The sequence below is a fragment of the Salmo trutta genome, chromosome 3, assembly GCF_901001165.1.
Source record: "Salmo trutta chromosome 3, fSalTru1.1, whole genome shotgun sequence".
NCBI classification, from domain to species: domain Eukaryota; kingdom Metazoa; phylum Chordata; class Actinopteri; order Salmoniformes; family Salmonidae; genus Salmo; species Salmo trutta.
The window spans coordinates 72,791,543-72,810,122 of record NC_042959.1 but is presented as its reverse complement, the minus strand read 5'-3'; the positions used below and the strand labels follow the sequence as shown (position 1 = coordinate 72,810,122).

At 45.9% G+C, this 18,580-nt stretch overlaps 1 protein-coding gene across 1 annotated transcript; it reads left to right on the top strand.

Moving 5' to 3' along the window:
• Positions 1-745: 745 nt before the first annotated feature.
• On the top strand, positions 746-16,718 carry LOC115188371 (transient receptor potential cation channel subfamily V member 6-like). Its single transcript, XM_029747149.1, has 16 exons — positions 746-836; positions 2,400-2,560; positions 8,986-9,206; positions 9,320-9,460; positions 9,546-9,644; positions 13,936-14,111; positions 14,203-14,355; positions 14,430-14,509; positions 14,608-14,743; positions 14,854-14,940; positions 15,048-15,124; positions 15,226-15,391; positions 15,534-15,600; positions 15,715-15,983; positions 16,155-16,261; positions 16,391-16,718. The coding sequence occupies exons 2-16, from the start codon at positions 2,430-2,432 to the stop codon at positions 16,665-16,667; spliced, it is 2,187 nt and encodes a 728-aa protein (XP_029603009.1). The 5' UTR covers positions 746-836; positions 2,400-2,429; the 3' UTR covers positions 16,668-16,718.
• The last annotated feature ends 1,862 nt before the right edge of the window (positions 16,719-18,580 follow it).

Genomic DNA, 18,580 nt, shown 5'->3' with positions numbered 1-18,580 from the left:
TAGAATTCTTAAGAACTGTAGATGCCATGTCAAGAACCCCACACTTAACTCAAAGGTTATTTATCGGGCAGAGTTCTCCAAGGAACCTTAAGAGCTAAAGAAGAACCATTTAAGAACATTTATTTTTTTCAGTGTAGATTGAACTAGATCACAACCAGTCAAAACTAGTTTCTATAGACCTGACAGGTAAGGTGTCCATACGATCATACAGCTGAAACAGCAGATATATGTCCAGGTAGACAAGCTCACCTCAATATGTGGTTTTTGATTACACACCAGCATTGAGACAATTGAAAGGTAGACGACTTTCGAACCAGTTATCTGAACGTTTCACTGAGAATGAAGACCAAAAAGTGTTGACTGTCATGATGTTGACATTTTTGACATGGGGGTGATGCAGGGGCTGAAAATGAGCCATGGGGGAAATCTATGGACCGTGGACCAGTCTCAGGACATCTGCCAGGTAAACTGAGTGTGGCGGTCAAGCGCAAGGCCAGAGCAGTCTTTAGCGTTCAAGACGTTTTAGCAAAATGTCAAGCAGCCTTGGTTTACTGCAGTAAATGATTCCAATAAAAGTATGGATCTTCCCAAAAGATAATGCTCAAGTTATGACTACTACTCCTTTCCACCATTTGGCCCCTCCCTCTCTCCTCCCTCTTCTCTCTGACATCTATCCTCCTCTTGACCTCCTCCCCTCCACTTGACCTCCTATCCATTTATAAAGATCCCCAACTGTGAATCCCCCTTCTCTTTCTCAAATCAGCTTGATGTTGCATGTTTCCATAGTAACTGACTGTCAATTAGGAGAAAGGACTAACTGTTTTCTTCCGTAATAGGTAAGTGGGTCACTCCACCAATTCAGTGCCTTTTGAGAAGTATAACTTGATTAAAATAATAATAATTTTTAAGTGATTTCACAAAATGTTAACATTCTGTCATAATAATTTTTTTTGCCATCTTAAGTGGTAAAATAAAATAAAAAATACTATAATAAGTGCCAAGTAAAGTAACAGGGTTAACAAAGTAACAGGGTTGATGATTTCATCTTAAATCAGCCATGAATCCCTTTGTGACAGGCAGAATTGAAGCTTGTTGTTTGCAACAAGGAGTGGCAATTGAATACAAGCTTCACAATAAAAGTGTAATTGTTAAAACATTTCTAGCCTGTCTACCTATGGGTAATAGTGTTGGCGTGTTGAGCTTGACCCGCTTAGTTTTCCACCACAAAACAACATAAAATGGCCAAAAAGAGTAGAACCAGCTCACTTGCTTTTACACTATGATTTGACTATTAGATGTTAAATGCTTCTTTAGAAAAAAATATTTTAAAAGGAACAGTTTACCCATTTTGAATTGAGAGTTCAGTTCACATAACAGGGTTGACCTTAAAATGAGGGACAGACATGAAATAAATAATAATTTTCAAAAATGACTGGTGAAAACTTAAGAGAAATGTTTGGGTTAAGTGGGTAGCAATTTCCTAGAAGTCACATAGGGTGCACAGAGGGACATGTCAAAATACTGAATTTGGGCACTTTAGCAAGTCTTTATTCATATAAAAAATCTGATATATTGAATTCTCCATGTGGTATGTATTAAAGTGATAAGTGAAGGAGAGAATGGCTTTCTAAGGCTGTGTCCCAGATGGCACCCTATTACCTGTTAAAGGGCACCACTTTAGACCAAGGGCAATAGGGCTCTGGTCAGGAGTCGTGTACTATATAGGCTACGGGGTGACATTTGGGACACAATCTTGGATATGTGAGCGGTTGTTTTCTGGAAGTGTATCAGTTCATTTTGTGTGTTGCTCAGTTGGTAGTACATGGTAGCCTTGCAACGTCAGGGTTGCTGTGGGTTTGATTCCCATGGGGGGAATTCAGTACAAAATGTCGCACTGACTACTTTAATTCGCTCTGGATAAGAGTGTCTGCAAAAAAAAAAAAAATGTTACAAATATTTTTTAAATGTCAAGGGCACTTCATTTAATATAACAGGCTCTTAAAATGCAATATTGGTGCACAATTTCTACTTGAAATATCGAAGGGACGCAAAAGGCACTCTTCTTGTGGAACAATAAGTGTTTACCTTTTACATTTTACAGAACTGTTTAGAATAGGATAGAATTGAGAAAAAATACGTTATTGTGGACATCTTCCTTTGCATGGATTAATGGGGAAATATGAACCTGTGTTTCAGGTTCAGCTCTGGTCTGTGGAATGGTGCAGACCTGAATGATCTGTCAATTAGTTTGCTGACAGCTCACACATTCTAGATTTGATTTGAGTCCCTAGTACATAAGGAGAAGGATGTATTTCTTTCTGAGTTAAGTCTGATGGTAGAACATCTCTGTTTCTGACACTCAATTTCTCTCACACACATGCACCTCTCTCTCCTCCCAGCCATTTCAAATAGACTCACCATATGAGAGGATGGCCCCGCCCTTGGCAAGATCTGCTCCAGGTGAGCTCAACCATTGGTGGAGCCAGCTTAGGTTCCGCCTCCAGAACAGGAAGGGGTGGAAAGAGATGCTGGATGAAACGTTTTTGCTGCAGAACAAAAGGTGACTTTCCTATTGGTAAAAAATAACAGCGACTGTCAGGTATTGGTTGATATTATATTATTACAAGTGGGAAACTCTGAAAATACTAATTGTAACCTGGAAGCAATGAGTTGTGTGTGTTCACATGCTTTCAACTCACTTAGAACGCTGATTGGCTAAACCCAAACGCTGCGCGCGAGCGCCATCGTGCATACATTTGTATTATCCTCCCACAACAAACGCAATCACGACACGCAGGTTAAAATATCAAAACAAACTCTGAACCAATTATATTAATTTGGGGACAGGTCAAATAGCATTAAACAAATGTATTAATTTGTCCTATTTAGCTAGCTTGTTGTTGCTAGCTAATTTGTCCTGGGATATAAACATTGAGTTGTTATTTTATCTGAAATGCAATCTACTCCACCAATTAATCCACACATAAAATGGTCAACCGAATCGTTCCTAGTCATCTCTCCTCCTTCCAGGCTTTTTCTTCTCTTGACTTTATACAGTCGTGGCCAAAAGTTTTGAGAATGACAAAAATATTAATTTTCACAAAGTTTGCTGCTTCAGTGTCTTTAGATATTTTTGTCAAATGTTACTATGGAATACTAAAGTATAATTACAAGCATTTCATAAGTGTCAAAGGCTTTTATTGACAATTACATGAAGTTGATGCAAAGAGTCAATATTTGCAGTGTTGACCCTTCTTTTTCAGGACGTCTGCAATCCGTACTGGCATGCTGTCTATTAACTTCTGAGCCACATCCTGACTGATGGCAGCCCATTCTTGCATAATCAATGCTTGGAGTTTGTCAGAATTTGTGGGTTTTTGTTTGTTCACCCGCCTCTTGAGGATTGACCACAAGTTCTCAATGGGATTAAGGTCTGGGGAGTTTCCTGGACACGGACCCAAAATATCAATGTTTTGTTCCCCGAACCACTTAGTTATCACTTTTGCCTCATGCTCCATCATGCTGGAAAAGGCATTGTTCGTCACCAAACTGTTCCTGTATGGTTGGGAGAAGTTGCTCTCGGAGGATGTGTTGGTACCATTCTTTATTCATGGCTGAATTCTTAGGCAAAATTGTGAGTGAGCCCACTCCCTTGGCTGAGAAGCAACCCCACACATGAATGGTCTCAGGATGCATTACTGTTGGCATGACACAGGACTGATGGTAGCGCTCACCTTGTCTTCTCCGGAAAAGCTTTTTTCCAGATGCCCTAAACAATCGGAAAGGGGATTCATCAGAGATTATGACTTTACCCCAGTCCTCAGAAGTCCAATCCCTGTACCTTTTGCAGAATATCAGTCTGCCCCTGATGTTTTTCCTGGAGAGAAGTGGCTTCTTTGCTGCCCTTCTTGACACCAGGCCATCCTCCAAAAGTCTTCGCCTCACTGTGCGTGCAGATGCACTCACACCTGCCTGCTGCCATTCCTGAGCAAGCTCTGTACTGATGGTGCCCCGATCCCGCAGCTAAATCAACTTTCTTGGGCGCCCTGAAGCCTTCTTCACAACAATTGAACCACTCTCCTTGAAGTTGTTGATAATGCAATAAATGGTTGATTTAGGTGCAATCTTACTGGCAGCAATATCCTTGCCTGTGAAGCCCTTTTTTGCAAAGAAATTATGACGGCACGTGTTTCCTTGCAGGTAACCATGATTGACAGAGGAAGAACAATGATTCCAAGCACCACCCTCCTTTTGAAGCTTCCAGTCTAGTATTCGAACTCAATCAGCATAACAGAGTGATCTCCAGCCTTGTCCTCGTCAACACTCACACCTGTGTTAATGAGAGAATCGCTGACATGATGTCAGCTGGTCCTTTTGTGGCAGGGCTGAAATGCAGTGGACATGTTTTTGGGGGATTCAGTTCATTTGCATGGCAAAGAGGGACTTTGCAATTAATTGCAATTTATCTGATCACTCTGCATAACATTCTGGAGTATATGCAAATTGCCATCATACAAACTGAGGCAGCAGACTTTGTGAAAATTAATATTTGTGTCATTCTCAAAACTTTTGGCCACAACTGTATTGCGATTGGCAACTTTCATAAATGATGTGCATTACCGCCACCAACCTATTTCGTCTTTCAGTCACTCACGTGGGTATAACCAATGAGGAGATGGCACTTGGGTACCTGCTTCTATAAACCAATGAGGAGATGGGAGAGGCAGGACTTGCAGCGCGATCTGCGTCACAAATAGAACTGACTTCTATTTTAGCCCATGGCAACGCAAACGCTCGTTGGCGCGCGAGAGCAGTGTGGGTGCAATAATTGAATAATATAGATTTCAAAATTTATTTTGCAACGCTCGCGCACGCGATGCGAGCGGTGTAGTCAGCCTGTAATGGCAAACAAGCTGCGTCAACCATAAACTAAAAGTACAGCTATCATGCTCATAAACAAATTGTAGTGATCCAAAATCATATTAATTATTGCGGATCAGTGGGACGCTAGTGTCCCATCTCGACAACTTCCGGTGAAATTGCAGAGCGCGAAATTCAAATTACAGAAATAGTAATATTTAACATTCATGAAAATACAAGTGTCATACATCAGTTAAAAGCTTAACGTCTTGTTAATCCAGCCACTGTGTCAGATTTCAAAAAGGCTTTATGGCGAAAGCACACCATGCGATTATAAGAGGACAGCGCCCAGCACACAAAAGCATTAAAAACATTTTTCAACCAGGCAGATGCTCCACTAAAGTCAGAAATAGCTGTCTCGGTTGTCGTAGGAATGAGTGGACCAAAGTGCAGCGTGTGTGTCGTTCCACATTTTATTTATACTGTGAAACTATGCAATACATAAATAAACTGAATGACAAAAAAACAACAAACCGTGCCGCAGAGGTGAAACATATACTACTCAAAATGAATCTCCCACAAACCCAGGTGGGAAAAACACCAACTTAAATATGACCTCCAATTAGAGACAACGATGACCAGCTGCCTCTAATTGGAGATCATCTCAAACAAAGCCCAACATAGAATTACAAAACACTAAAACAACCCAACATAGAAATACAAAACTAGAACATAACAACATAGAAAAACTAAACTAGAAAACCCCCCTGTCACGCCCTGCCCTACTCTACCATAGAAAATAACAGCTTACCATGGTCAGGACGTGACAATACCCCCCCCCCCCCCCAAAGGTGCAGACTCCGAATGCAACTAAAAAACAAAAACAAAAGGGAGGGTAGGGAGGGTAACAAGTGTCTATGACGGCTCTGGTGCAGTACACAGAACCTTATCATCCAGGGAATCCTCCAGTAGAGGAGGAGGCTTTGGTTCGGGGCGTAACCCCCGCTCCGCCCGCTGATCCTTCTGCTTTTGCATCACCAGACTGTGGATCATCACCGGAGGTTCTAGACTGCAGACCGCCGCTGGAGGTTCTGGACTGCAGACCGCCGCTGGAGGTTCTGGACTGCAGACCGCCGCTGGAGGTTCTGGACTGCAGACCGCCGCTGGAGGTTCTGGACTGCAGACCGCCGCTGGAGGTTCTGGACTACAGACCGCCGCTGGAGGTTCTGGACTGCAGACCGCCGCTGGAGGTTCTGGACTGCAGACCGCCGCTGGAGGTTCTGGACTGCAGACCGCCGCTGGAGGTTCTGGACTGCAGACCGCCGCTTGAGATTCTGGACTGCAGACCGCCGCTGGAGGTTCTGGACTACAGACCGCCGCTGGAGGTTCCGGACTACAGACCCCCGCTGGAGGTTCCGGACTGCAGACCGCCGCTGGAGGTTCCGGACTGCAGACCGCCGCTGAAGGCTCCGGATTGCGGACCGTCGCTGAAGGCTCCGGACTGCGGACCGTCGCTGAAGGCTCCGGACTGGGAACTGTCGCCGGAAGCTCCGGACTGGGAACTGTCGCCGGAAGCTCCGGAATGGGAACTGTCGCCGGAAGCTCCGGACTGGGAACTGTCGCCGGAAGCGCTGGACTGGGAATGGGCACTGGAGGCCTGATGCGTGGGGCTGGCATAGGTGGCGCCAGACTAGTAACACACACCTCAGGGCGAGTGCGGGGAGCAGGAACAGGAACAGGACACCCCAGACTGAGCAGGTGCACTGGAGGCCTGATGCGTGGGGCTGGCATAGGTGGCGCCAGACTGGTAACACGCACCTCAGGGCAAGTACGGGGAGCAGGAACAGGGCATACCAGGCTGGATAGACTCACTGGAGGCCGGGTACGTGGGGCAGGCACAGGATATACTGGACCGCGGAGGCGCACCGGAGATCTCGAGCGTATAGCTGGCACAACCCGTCCTGGCTGGATGCTTACTTTCACCCAGCAAACGCGGGGAGCTGGCACAGGACGAACTGGGCTGTGAATACGCACTGGCGACACAGTGCGCAGCGCCGGTGCAGGATATCCTGGACCGAGAATGTGAACTGGAGACCAGGAGCGCTGAGCTGGCACCACCCTTCCTGGCTGAATGCTCAACCTAGCTCGGCAAATGCGGGGCGCGGGCACAGATCGCACCGGGCTGTGAATGCACACTGGCGACACAGTGCGTATCACCGCATAACACGGTGCTTGCTTCGTCACTCGCTCCCCACGGTAAGCACAAATTTGGGGGCTGCCTCAAAATAATTTGGGGGCTGGCTCTCGGGCTTCCGTCGTTGCCGTGACTCCCTCGCTGCCTCCACCTGCTTCCCTGGCAGGCTGTTGTATCTCTCCAATACCTGCTCCCAAGTCCAGTCTATCCTTTCCTCCAACTCCTCCAGCGCTTAATCCAGTCCTCCTGACCACGCTGCTTGGTCCTTTGGTGGTGGGAGATTCTGTCACGGTTGTCGTAGGAATGAGCGGACCAAAGTGCAGCGTGTGTGTTGTTCCACATTTTATTTATACTGTGAAACTATGCAATACATAAATAAACTGAATGACAAAAAAACAACAAACCGTGACGCAGAGGTGAAACATATACTCCTCAAAATTAATCTCCCACAAACCCAGGTGGGACAAACACCAACTTAAATATGACCTCCAATTAGAAACAACGATGACCATCTGCCTCTAATTGGAGATCATCTCAAACAAAGCCCAACATAGAAATAAAAAACACTAAAACAACCCAACATAGAAATACAAAACTAGAACATAACAACATAGAAAAACTAAACTAGAAAACCCCCCTGTCACGCCCTGACCTACTCTACCATAGAAAATAACAGCTTACCATGGTCAGGACGTGACGATAGCGATAAAATAAATCACTTAGCTTTGAAGATCTTCTTCTGCTGGCACTCCAAAAGGTCCCAGCTACATCACAAATGGTTGTTTTGTTCGATAAAGTCCTTCTTTATATCCCCAACAACTCAGTTTAGCTGGCACGCTTCAATCAATAATCCACCGGTTTCCCTCCTTCAAAATGCATACAAAATAAATCCCAAACGTTACCAATAAACTTTTCCAAACAAGTCAAACAACGTTTAGAATCAAACCTCAGGTACCCTAAGACGTAAATAAACTATAAAATTTAAGACGGAGAATCGTTATTGTCATTACCGGAGATAAACAACAAAGTACGCGCATTCACCATAACGCGTAACAAACACTACAGACAAAATGGGACCCACTTAGAAAAACTAGAAATTCTAGCTAATTTTTCCAAAAACAAGCCTGAAACTCTTTCTAAAGACTGTTGACATCTAGTGGAAGCCCTAGGAACTGCAATCTGAGAGGTATTCCCTTCATATTAAAAATGACAGCCATAGGAATCAATGTTCCTCGGGTTTTCGCCTGCCATATCAGTTCTGTTATACTCACAGACATTATTTTAACAATTTTAGAAAGTTTAGAGTGTTTTCTATCCAAATCGACCAATTATATGCATATCCTAGCTTCTGGGCCTGAGTACGCTTGTTGTCATCCAGACGTCAAAATACTGCACCCTAGCCCAAAGAGGTTATTAATCGTTTGTATTTTTTTATTATGTTTTGTTGTTGCACTTAACTGCCAAAAATACTGCTATCGATGCCATTTCCTTAGTATCCCACTTGGCAAATCAATGTTGTTTCCACTTCATTTCAACCCAATAAATCTATGTGATCTATTTTGAATCAACATGGAAAATGTATTGGATTTGGAAAAAGTCATCAACATAAGGGCATTTCGTCTTTTAACCTAAATCCAATGACAAGACCACATTTTTTGTTTATTTCCTGTTGAATTCACAATAGCTGACAACTCAACCAAATGTAAATCAAAATTAGACGTTGAACTGATGTCTGTGCGAACTGGAATGTGACATCAGAGCTCAGCATGTGGGAGAAGTCTGAGCTCAGAGATGATAGACAGTTTCCCACTAGTAATTACCAGCTAGAGGAGCATTCAAGTGGATTTTTCCCAGTCATATGCTGATAATTACGACATGTTATGAATGCAGCATTTGAATTCTAACTTGCAAACACACTCTCTCTCCCATAGGACAAATGGCGTCCCTCTCTTTTCTGCCGCCAAAGAGAACAGTGCAGGTTGCATTAAGAAACTTCTGGACAGTGCATCCACTAACATCTTTGAGAGAGGTGCTCTGGGGGAGACCGCGCTGCATGTGGCAGTTATGAATGATAACATGGAAGCTGCTTTAGCTCTGATGGACGGAGCACCTGAACTCATGAATGAGCCCATGACCTCTGACCTCTTCCTTGGTACATATACTCTCACACACAATGAACAAACACACACTATAATATCATAAAACTCACACAGATATTTAATCACACAATCATATATTCTCTCTCTCTTACTCGCTCTCAATCAGGCATGACACCTCTCCACATTGCCGTGGTGAATCAGAACTTTAACCTGGTCCACAGTCTGATTGGTCGAGGGGCGGATGTGGTCACGCCCAGAGTCACAGGCCTGTACTTCAGGAAGAGAAGAGGAGGGCTGCTCTACTATGGTAAGATTATTGTTTGTGGCCTGTAAGGAGTATAGCAATGTATTTTGGGAAATGTGGTTATTTGATTCCGTTTGCTTTACTTTAGGTGAGCACATCCTGGCATTTGCGGCCTGTGTGGGGAATCAGGACATCATCTCCATGGTAATCAACGCAGGAGCCAGCACCAGGGCCCAGGACTCCATTGGTATGAAACATTCCTCTTTCTTCTCCTCGTCCTGCCCCTCTCCTCTCTTCTCCCTTTTTCAGCAGTTTAATACAGTGAGGGAAAAAAGTATTAGATCCCTTGCTGATTTTGTACGTTTGCCCACTGATAAAGAAATGATCAGTCTATAATTGTAATGGTAGGTTTATTTGAACAGTGAGAGACAGAATAACAACAAAAAAATCCAGAAAAAACATGTAAAAAATGTTATAAATTGATTTGCATTTTAATGAGGGAAATAAGTATTTGACCCCCTCTGCAAAACATGACTTAGTACTTGGTGGCAAAACCCTTGTTGGCAATCACAGAGGTCAGACATTTCTTGTAGTTGGCCACCAGGTTTGCACACATCTCAAGAGGGATTTTGTCCCACTCCTCTTTGCAGATCTTCTCCAAGTCATTAAGGTTTCGAGGCTGACGTTTGGCAACTCGAAACCTTCAGCTCCCTCCACAGATTTTCTATGGGATTAAGGTCTGGAGACTGGCTAGGCCACTCCAGGACCTTAATGTGCTTCTTCTTGAGCCACTCCTTTGTTGCCTTGGCCGTGTGTTTTGGGTCATTGTCATACTGGAATACCCATCCACGACCCATTTTCAATGCCCTGGCTGAGGGAAGGAGGTTCTCACCCAAGATTTGACGGTACATGGCCCCGTACATCATCCCTTTGATGCGGTGAAGTTGTCCTGTCCCCTTAGCAGAAAAACACCCCCAAAGCATAATGTTTCCACCTCCATGTTTGACGGTGGGGATGGTGTTCTTGGGGTCATAGGCAGCATTCCTACTCCTCCAAACACAGCGAGTTGAGTTGATGACAAAGCGCTCCATGTTGGTCTCATCTGACCATAACACTTTCACCCAGTTGTCCTCTGAATCATTGGCAAACTTCAGACGGATATGTATATGTGCTTTCTTGAGCAGGGGGACCTTGCGGGCACTGCAGGATTTCAGTCCTTCACGGCGTAGTGTGTTACCAATTGTTTTCTTGGTGACTATGGTCCCAGCTGCCTTGAGACCATTGACAAGATCCTCCCGTGTAGTTCTGGGCTGATTCCTCACCGTTCTCATGATCATTGCAACTCCATGAGGTGAGATCTTGCATGGAGCCCCAGGCCGAGGGCGATTGACAGTTCTTTTGTGTTTCTTCCATTTGCGAATAATCGCACCAACTGTTGTCACCTTCTCAACAAGCTGCTTGGCGATGGTTTTGTAGCCCATTCCAGCCTTGTGTACGTCTACAATCTTGTCCCTGACATCCTTGGAGAGCTCTTAGGTCTTGGCCATGGTGGAGAGTTTGGAATCTGATTGATTGATTGCTTCTGTGGACAGGTGTCTTTTATACAGGTAACAAGCTGAGATTAGGAGCAGTCCCTTTAAGAGTGTGCTCCTAATCTCAGCTCGTTACCTGTATAAAAGACACCTGGGAGCCAGAAATCTTTCTGATTGAGAGGGGGTCAAATATTTATTTCCCTCTGTCACGTTCTGACCAGTAAGGGGTTATTTGTTATTGTAGTTTGGTCGGGACGTATTTTATGTGGTTCGGGTTTGTTGGGTTATGTTATTATGTAAGAGGGGTGTTTGTTTAGAGTGTTTCGGGGTTTTTGGGCTATGTTCTTGTTAGTTTATTTCTATGTTAGTTCTAGTCGTTCTATGTCTATGTTTAGTTAATGGGGTTGACCTTCAATTGGAAGCAGCTGCTCCTCGTTGCTTCTAATTGAAGGTCTTATTTAAGAGGGGTGTTTGTTCTATGGTATTTGTGGGTAGTTGTCTCCTGTTTTGTGTCTGTACACCTGACAGGACTGTTTAGTGTCGATTATTGTTTTTGTATACGTGATTTGTTTGTTTTCCTTCTTCAACATTAAAAAGAAGATGAGTATACACGTTCCCGCTGCTACTTGGTCTGATCCTTACGACACCCCTTACAGAACTACCCACCACCAAAGGACCAAGCAGCGGAGGAAGGAGCAGCAGGTGGACTACAGGGAGTCGTGGACATGGGAGGAAATTCTGGACGGGGCTGGACCATGGCACCAGGCTGGTGAACACCGTCGCCCATCGGAACAGGTGGAGGCAGCCAGGAGAGCGGAGATACGAGAGGCTGAAGAGGACCGGGAACGCTACAGGGGAACACGGCTGGCAAGGAAGCCGGAGAGGGGGCACACGGAGAGTGTGGCTAAGTCAGGTCGTAGACCTAAGCCAACTCCCCGTGCTTATTATGGGGGGCGTATGGAGTGGAGAGCGCCGGAGTATGTGGAAGTGCGCACGATCTCGCCCATGCGCACGCACAGTCCGGTACGAGCGATCCCAGCCCCTCGCAAGTGCTGTGCTAGAGTGGGCATCCAGCCTGGAAGGAGGATGCCTGCGCAGCACATCTGGCCACCAGTGCGCCTCCTAGGCCCAGGCTACCCTACGCCTGCTCTACGCACGGCAACCATCAGGCCTCTGCACAGCCCAGTTCGCCCTGTGCCAGCACTCCGCTCGTACAGGGCTACTGTTACCATCCAACCAGGACGGGTTGTCCAGGAGGTGCACTCGAGACTGCCAGTGCGCCTCCACGGCCCAGTGTATCCTGTTCCCGCTTCCCGCACTAGCCCTGAGGTGCGTGTCTCCAGTCTGGCGCCTCCACTACCAGCCCCACGCACCAGGCCTCCAGTGCGTCAGCCCAGTCCAGCTCGTCCTGCTCCTGCTCCTCGCACTAGCCCTGTGGTGCGTGTCCTTAGTCTGGCGCGTCCTAAGCCAGCCCCACGCATCAGGCCTTCAGTGTGCAGTCCCCGTACAGAGCTTCCGACGACAGTGCCCCGTAGAGAGACGGCCCACAGTCCGGAGCCAGCAGAGACGGCCCACAGTCCGGAGCCAGCAGAGACGGCCCACAGTCCGGAGCCAGCAGAGACGGCCCACAGTCCGGAGCCAGCAGAGACGGCCCACAGTCCGGAGCCAGCAGAGACGGCCCACAGTCCGGAGCCGAGAGAGACGGCCCACAGTCCGGAGCCGGGAGAGACGGCCCACAGTCCGGAGCCGGGAGAGACGGCCCACAGTCCGGAGCCGAGAGAGACGGCCCACAGATCGGCGCTGAGAGAGTCGCCCTACAGTCCTTAATCGGCGCAGCGAGAGTCGCCCTACAGTCCGGAATCGGCGCAGCCAGAGTCGCCCTACAGTCCAGAATCGGCACAGCCAGAGTCGCCCTACAGTCCGGAATCGGCGCAGCCAGAGTCACCCTACAGTCCGGAATCAGCGCAGCCAAAGTCACCCTTGAGTCCGAGGTCTCCAGCGACGCGCATCAGCCTGAGGTCTCCAGCAACGCACATCAGCCCGAGGTCTTCAGCGATGCGCCATAGCCCAGAGACTTCGGGAGGGGTAACATTTAATAAGTATTTAGCGGGGGTGGACAGGTTAGGTTGGGGAGTAAGGCCGGAGCCTGAGCCACCTCCATAGTCGGTGGGTTGGGGAGGGGGGGGTGTAGCACAAGAACCGTCGGGGACGGTGGCCACCCTCCCTTCCCTCCCTTTAGTTTGGGATTATTTTTGTTTTGGGGTTATTTTTGTGTTTTGGGGTTAGTTTTGTGTTTTTTTTTGTTTAGGTCTGCACCTTTGGGGGGGGGGGGGGTACTGTCACGTTCTGACCAGTAAGGGGTTATTTGTTATTGTAGTTTGGTCAGGACGTGGCAGGGGGTGTTTGTTTTATGTGGTTCGGGGTTTGTTGGGTTATGTTATTATGTAAGAGGGGTGTTTGTTTAGAGTGTTTCGGGGTTTTTGGGCTATGTTCTTGTTAGTTTATTTCTATGTTAGTTCTAGTCGTTCTATGTCTATGTTCAGTTAATGGGGTTGACCTTCAATTGGAAGCAGCTGCTCCTCGTTGCTTCTAATTGAAGGTCTTATTTAAGAGGGGTGTTTGTTCTATAGTATTTGTGGGTAGTTGTCTCCTGTTTTGTGTCTGTACACCTGACAGGACTGTTTAGTGTCGTTTATTGTTTTTGTATACGTGATTTGTTTGTTTTCCTTCTTCAACATTAAAAAGAAGATGAGTATACACGTTCTCGCTGCGTCTTGGTCTGATCCTTACGACACCCGTTATACCCTCATTAAAATGCAAATCATTTTATAACATTTTTGACATGCGTTTTTCTGGATTTTTTTGTTGTTATTCTGTCTCTCACTGTTCAAATAAACCTAGCATTAAAAGTATAGACTGATCATATCTTTGTCAGTGGGCAAACGTACAAAATCAGCAGGGGATCAAATACTTTTTTCCCTCACCAAATCTCCCTCTCCCTCCTAGGTAACACAGTGCTCCACATCCTGGTCCTGCAGCCCAATAAAACTATAGCATGCCTGGCTTTGGATCTGCTGTTGGCACGTGACGTTGAGCAGGACCAGGCTGTGCCACTGGACATGGTGCCCAACTACAATGGCTTAACGCCCTTCAAACTGGCTGCCCAGGAGGGCAACCTTGTGGTGAGGACGAATAGAGGGATAGAAAGAGAGGGACAGTGGGAGACATGGGAACAGTAAAATATTTTAATAAAACAACATCTGTCCCTCCCAGGCCTTCCAGCACCTGGTCAATCGGAGGCGAATCAACCAGTGGAACCTGGGACCCTTGACCTCTAACCTCTATGACCTCACAGAGATCGACTCCTTGGTTGCCGACGACGACCGCTCTGTGCTTGAGCTCATCGTGGGCAGCCAGAGGAGAGAGGTACAGTACAGTACACAAACATGATACATTGTAATATACAGTACAGGGAAACTGATGATGATCTCCTACTTCAGGCAAGGAGGATACTGGAAGTGACTCCTGTTAGGCAGTTGGTCAGTCTCAAGTGGAACCTCTATGGAAAACACTACTTTAGGTAACAACACATACAGTGGTCATGTTCTGATGTTGTGTTTGAGATGCTGTCATTTGTTTATGTCTAATGTTGTGATGTTATTGTTGTGTTGTGTACAGGTTGTTGCTGCTGCTGTACCTCCTGTACATTGGGACCTTCACACTGTGTTGTGTGTATCGCCCCCTAAAGGACGCTCCAGAGAATTACACTGTATCTGACATGGACAAAACCATCCGCGTGCAGAAAACTCTGAAGGTGGGGGAGACATGAAGGCATCTTCATATGACAGCCTGTGTGCAAACCTCAATCAGAGGTGTTCATATGAACCCTTTGTGATCCACGTGCCCTGTTTTCTGTCCCTGTAGGAGAGTTATGTGACCTATGGAGACAACTTGCGTCTGGCAGGAGAGATGATCAGTGTCCTGGGTGCCCTGGTTATTCTGCTACTGGAGGTAAAACATACATCATCCAATAGTTTTACATGTCACTTATATTTACACTGTAGATTAGATCACATTATTGGCTGTCAATATAATCTGTGTTATTCCCAATCCCTAAGATCCCAGATATGCTGAGAGTGGGGGCCAAGCATTACTTTGGACAGACGGCCCTGGGGGGACCCTTCCATGTCATTCTGTAAGTCAACCTTGGTTCCTATGTAGGATTTATTACCTACCTAGTGATGTTGTTGTGTTTTGTCATGTCTATGTAGTATTTATAATCTGTTTCCTCCCCAGTATTGCCTATGGGTTCCTGGTGGTGCTGCTGTGTGTGTTCAGGGTCAGTGGGGTGCAGGGGGAGACAGTTGTCATGGCTGTGTGTCTGGTGCTGGGCTGGAGCAACGTCATGTTCTTCGCCCGAGGCTTTCAGATGCTGGGGCCTTACGTCATCATGATACAGAAGGTATGTAAGGGAAGCAGACACACACATGTGCATGCACACACACACACACAAGCATTGGTGTGACGTTACTGTAGAACGTATGGTTTTGCTGTTTTGATTCCCATATTAAACTGTTGTGGTGTTTTTTGTCATTTCCTCCTAGATTATATTTGGCGACCTGACCAAGTTTATGTGGCTGAGCTTCATCGTGCTCATAGGGTTTTCCACCTGTAAGTACATTCTGTTAAAGAGAAACTCAAAAAGCATATTAATAGTACAAATGTATTAAACCAAATATAATTCCTATTTTTATTTGCCGGTTACCCTCCCTCCCTCCCTCCCAGCCCTGTGGGTGGTGTACATGACTCAGGACCCAGACTCTCTACCTGCGTACCGCTCCTTCCCCATCACTCTGTTCTCCCAGTTTGAGCTGAGTGTGGGTCTGATAGACCTGCCAGTGGACCACACCATCACAACACCCCCTATTGTCCATGTGCTGCACTGCACCTTCTCTGTGGTCTCCTACATACTGCTGCTCAACCTGCTCACAGCCATGATGAGTGATACACAATGGAGAGTTGCCCAGGAGAGGGACGAGCTCTGGAGGACACAGGTGTGCCACACATACACAGACATACACACACACACACTCAGGCACACACACATAGTCTCTCCTACATACTTCATAAAAATAGCTTAAAACCATGATGAAAGTGTATACAGCATCCCAATCAGTGCCATTCTAATGATCCTAATGTCCTTTGTCCCTGCTCACTGTGTGTAGGTGGTGGCCACTACCCTGATGTTGGAGAGGAGGTTGCCCCGCTGCCTGTGGCCCCGGCTGGGAGTGTGTGGTCTGCTCTACGGCCTGGGGGAGCGGTGGTACCTCCGGTAAGACAACAACACTTCATCTAACTGACCTATTACTGTACTCTCTGTCTTAGGTGTTAACAGTGTTTCCCCATCCCCGTCATATACAGGCTTTATATTATAATGACTCTCTTAATGTCTCCATTGCAGGGTTGAGGATCGCAACGACCCACTGGTGCAAAAGATGCGTCGCTACATCCAAGCCTTCTCAAAGGATGAGGACCAGAGCAAGGAGCGGGAGGAGACGGAGAACACTGACATGTCAAAAGGACCTGGAAGCCCTCTGATCAGACCCAAACACAGGGGTGGGATAGATGGAAACAGGAAGTCCCTGGCATGCTGGCAGATGATTCGCCACAGTGCTCTGGGTTTAGATATGGAACAGGAAGAGCCTGAGGATGACCAGGAAGCAGGGGCGAAAATCTGATATCAACTTTGGAGGGGACAATTACATGAAATTTTCTCAAGAGCAATTCCTGAGGGGGACACCAAAAATAGTGCTGTAACACATAGCCTACATTGTAATATGGTAAATGTATATTGAGGAACCAAAGAAATAAGGTGTTTGCCGTACTCCTAACTACCGGTACCCAAAACTACACAACTACTCACAACAGCAATACCATTGCCTTTAATAAATCTTAGTTCAGACACCAGTTTAAGTTGAGAATGGGGGTATCCATGGCATTTTCCAATTATGTTCCTATTTTACAAGTAAAAAAAATTGAGAACCTTTCATAATGTTGCCAAACAAAGACTCTAACCTTATCACAGGGACTTTGAAGCACTAACTTACATCTTCTGCATGCTGATCTCGGAATAAATTGACGATAGCAAAGATTCCATCTTTGACGAGGCCACATAAATGGAATAGGTACTAGCTAGCTTAATAGTTAATATTTGCGCGCTAGCTCTGCATATTCAGCTAGTGTGTGTGCGCGATTGACTGGATTAACCTCACGTCAGTTACGTTCATTGAGTGCCTTTCAGACAGTAAACACGACCCCTCTGTTACCTTGCCAGTGGATCAAACCATTGTGAGGGAAAGGGTGGGGGGGTCGCAATCTTTTGAAACTTAAAAACGCGCTATTAAGTTTCTATAATCAGCACAATTGCTTTCATTGCGTATTATTAATATTATTTAAATTACATAGTTATGTTTCAGTGATATATTGGGGGGGACAAATCATATTTTTCCCAGGATGGGGGGGTCGTGTCCCCCTCCGTCCCACCCCGGGATTTCCACCCATGCCAGGAAGTAAAATAGATCTGTGGTTTAAGACAGCAAAACAGATAGTTTTATTGTTATTATATAGTATACGTGTGATGCAAGCATGAATGCAGAGGCGTCATACCCATACGGGGCACACACACATTTTGACACACACATGCAAACACACACTCAGGCACACACATATAGTCTCTCCTACATACTCCATAAAAATAGCTTAAAACCATGATGAAAGTGTATACAGCATCCCAATCAGTGCCCCCTCCCCCATATTCTTCTAGTAAGTGGTTCCTTCCTAGGTGAACCACTGAGCAAAGATATGTGTGAAGACAGTATCATGAGTGGAGGAGAAAGAGGGTCGAGTGACACACAACGTTTCATCTGATTTTAGCTGCCGGTGATGGGCAGGACTGTTTGTAAATTAATTTGATCAAGCTATGTTGATTCCTTCTTGATGAATATATAAAGCAAGAAGTAAAGAAGTGCACCTTCAGAGAGGATGCTGATGACACTGACGAAGGCTGAAACGTTTGTCTATCTACCCACCCTTGAATGAAATAAATACTAAAAATGAACCTTGAATCTCTTTTTTGAGTGCGGACCAGCTAAACAATTTAGGAATTCTATTACATTTTCCTACCAGAACCTGTTCTGAGTGCAGTGGTCACAATAAGTTTCTCTGTCATACTAGCCACCTAGCAATTTTATAAAGTTTGTTTTAGCTAGCCAGCTAGATGGGTTCCCAATCTCACAACCTCGTAACTAGCTACCTTGTCATTTCAGGCTATCAATTAAGTTAGAATGGCTAGTCTAACTAGCTTAGCAGGCATGCCAGCTGGCAAGGTTGCTAGACTTTAGAAAATACAAAAATTGCTTTAATTCTTGTCTTATGATACAATACACACCACATGGCCAAAAGTATATGGCACCCCTTCAAATGAGTGGATTTGGCTATTTTCAGCCACACTCGTTGCTGACAGGTTTATAAAATCGAGCACACAGCCATACAATCTCCATAGACACAAATTAGCAGTAGAAGAGACCGTACTTAAGAGCTCAGTGACATTCAACGTGGCACCATCAGAGGATGCCACATTTTCCAACAAGTC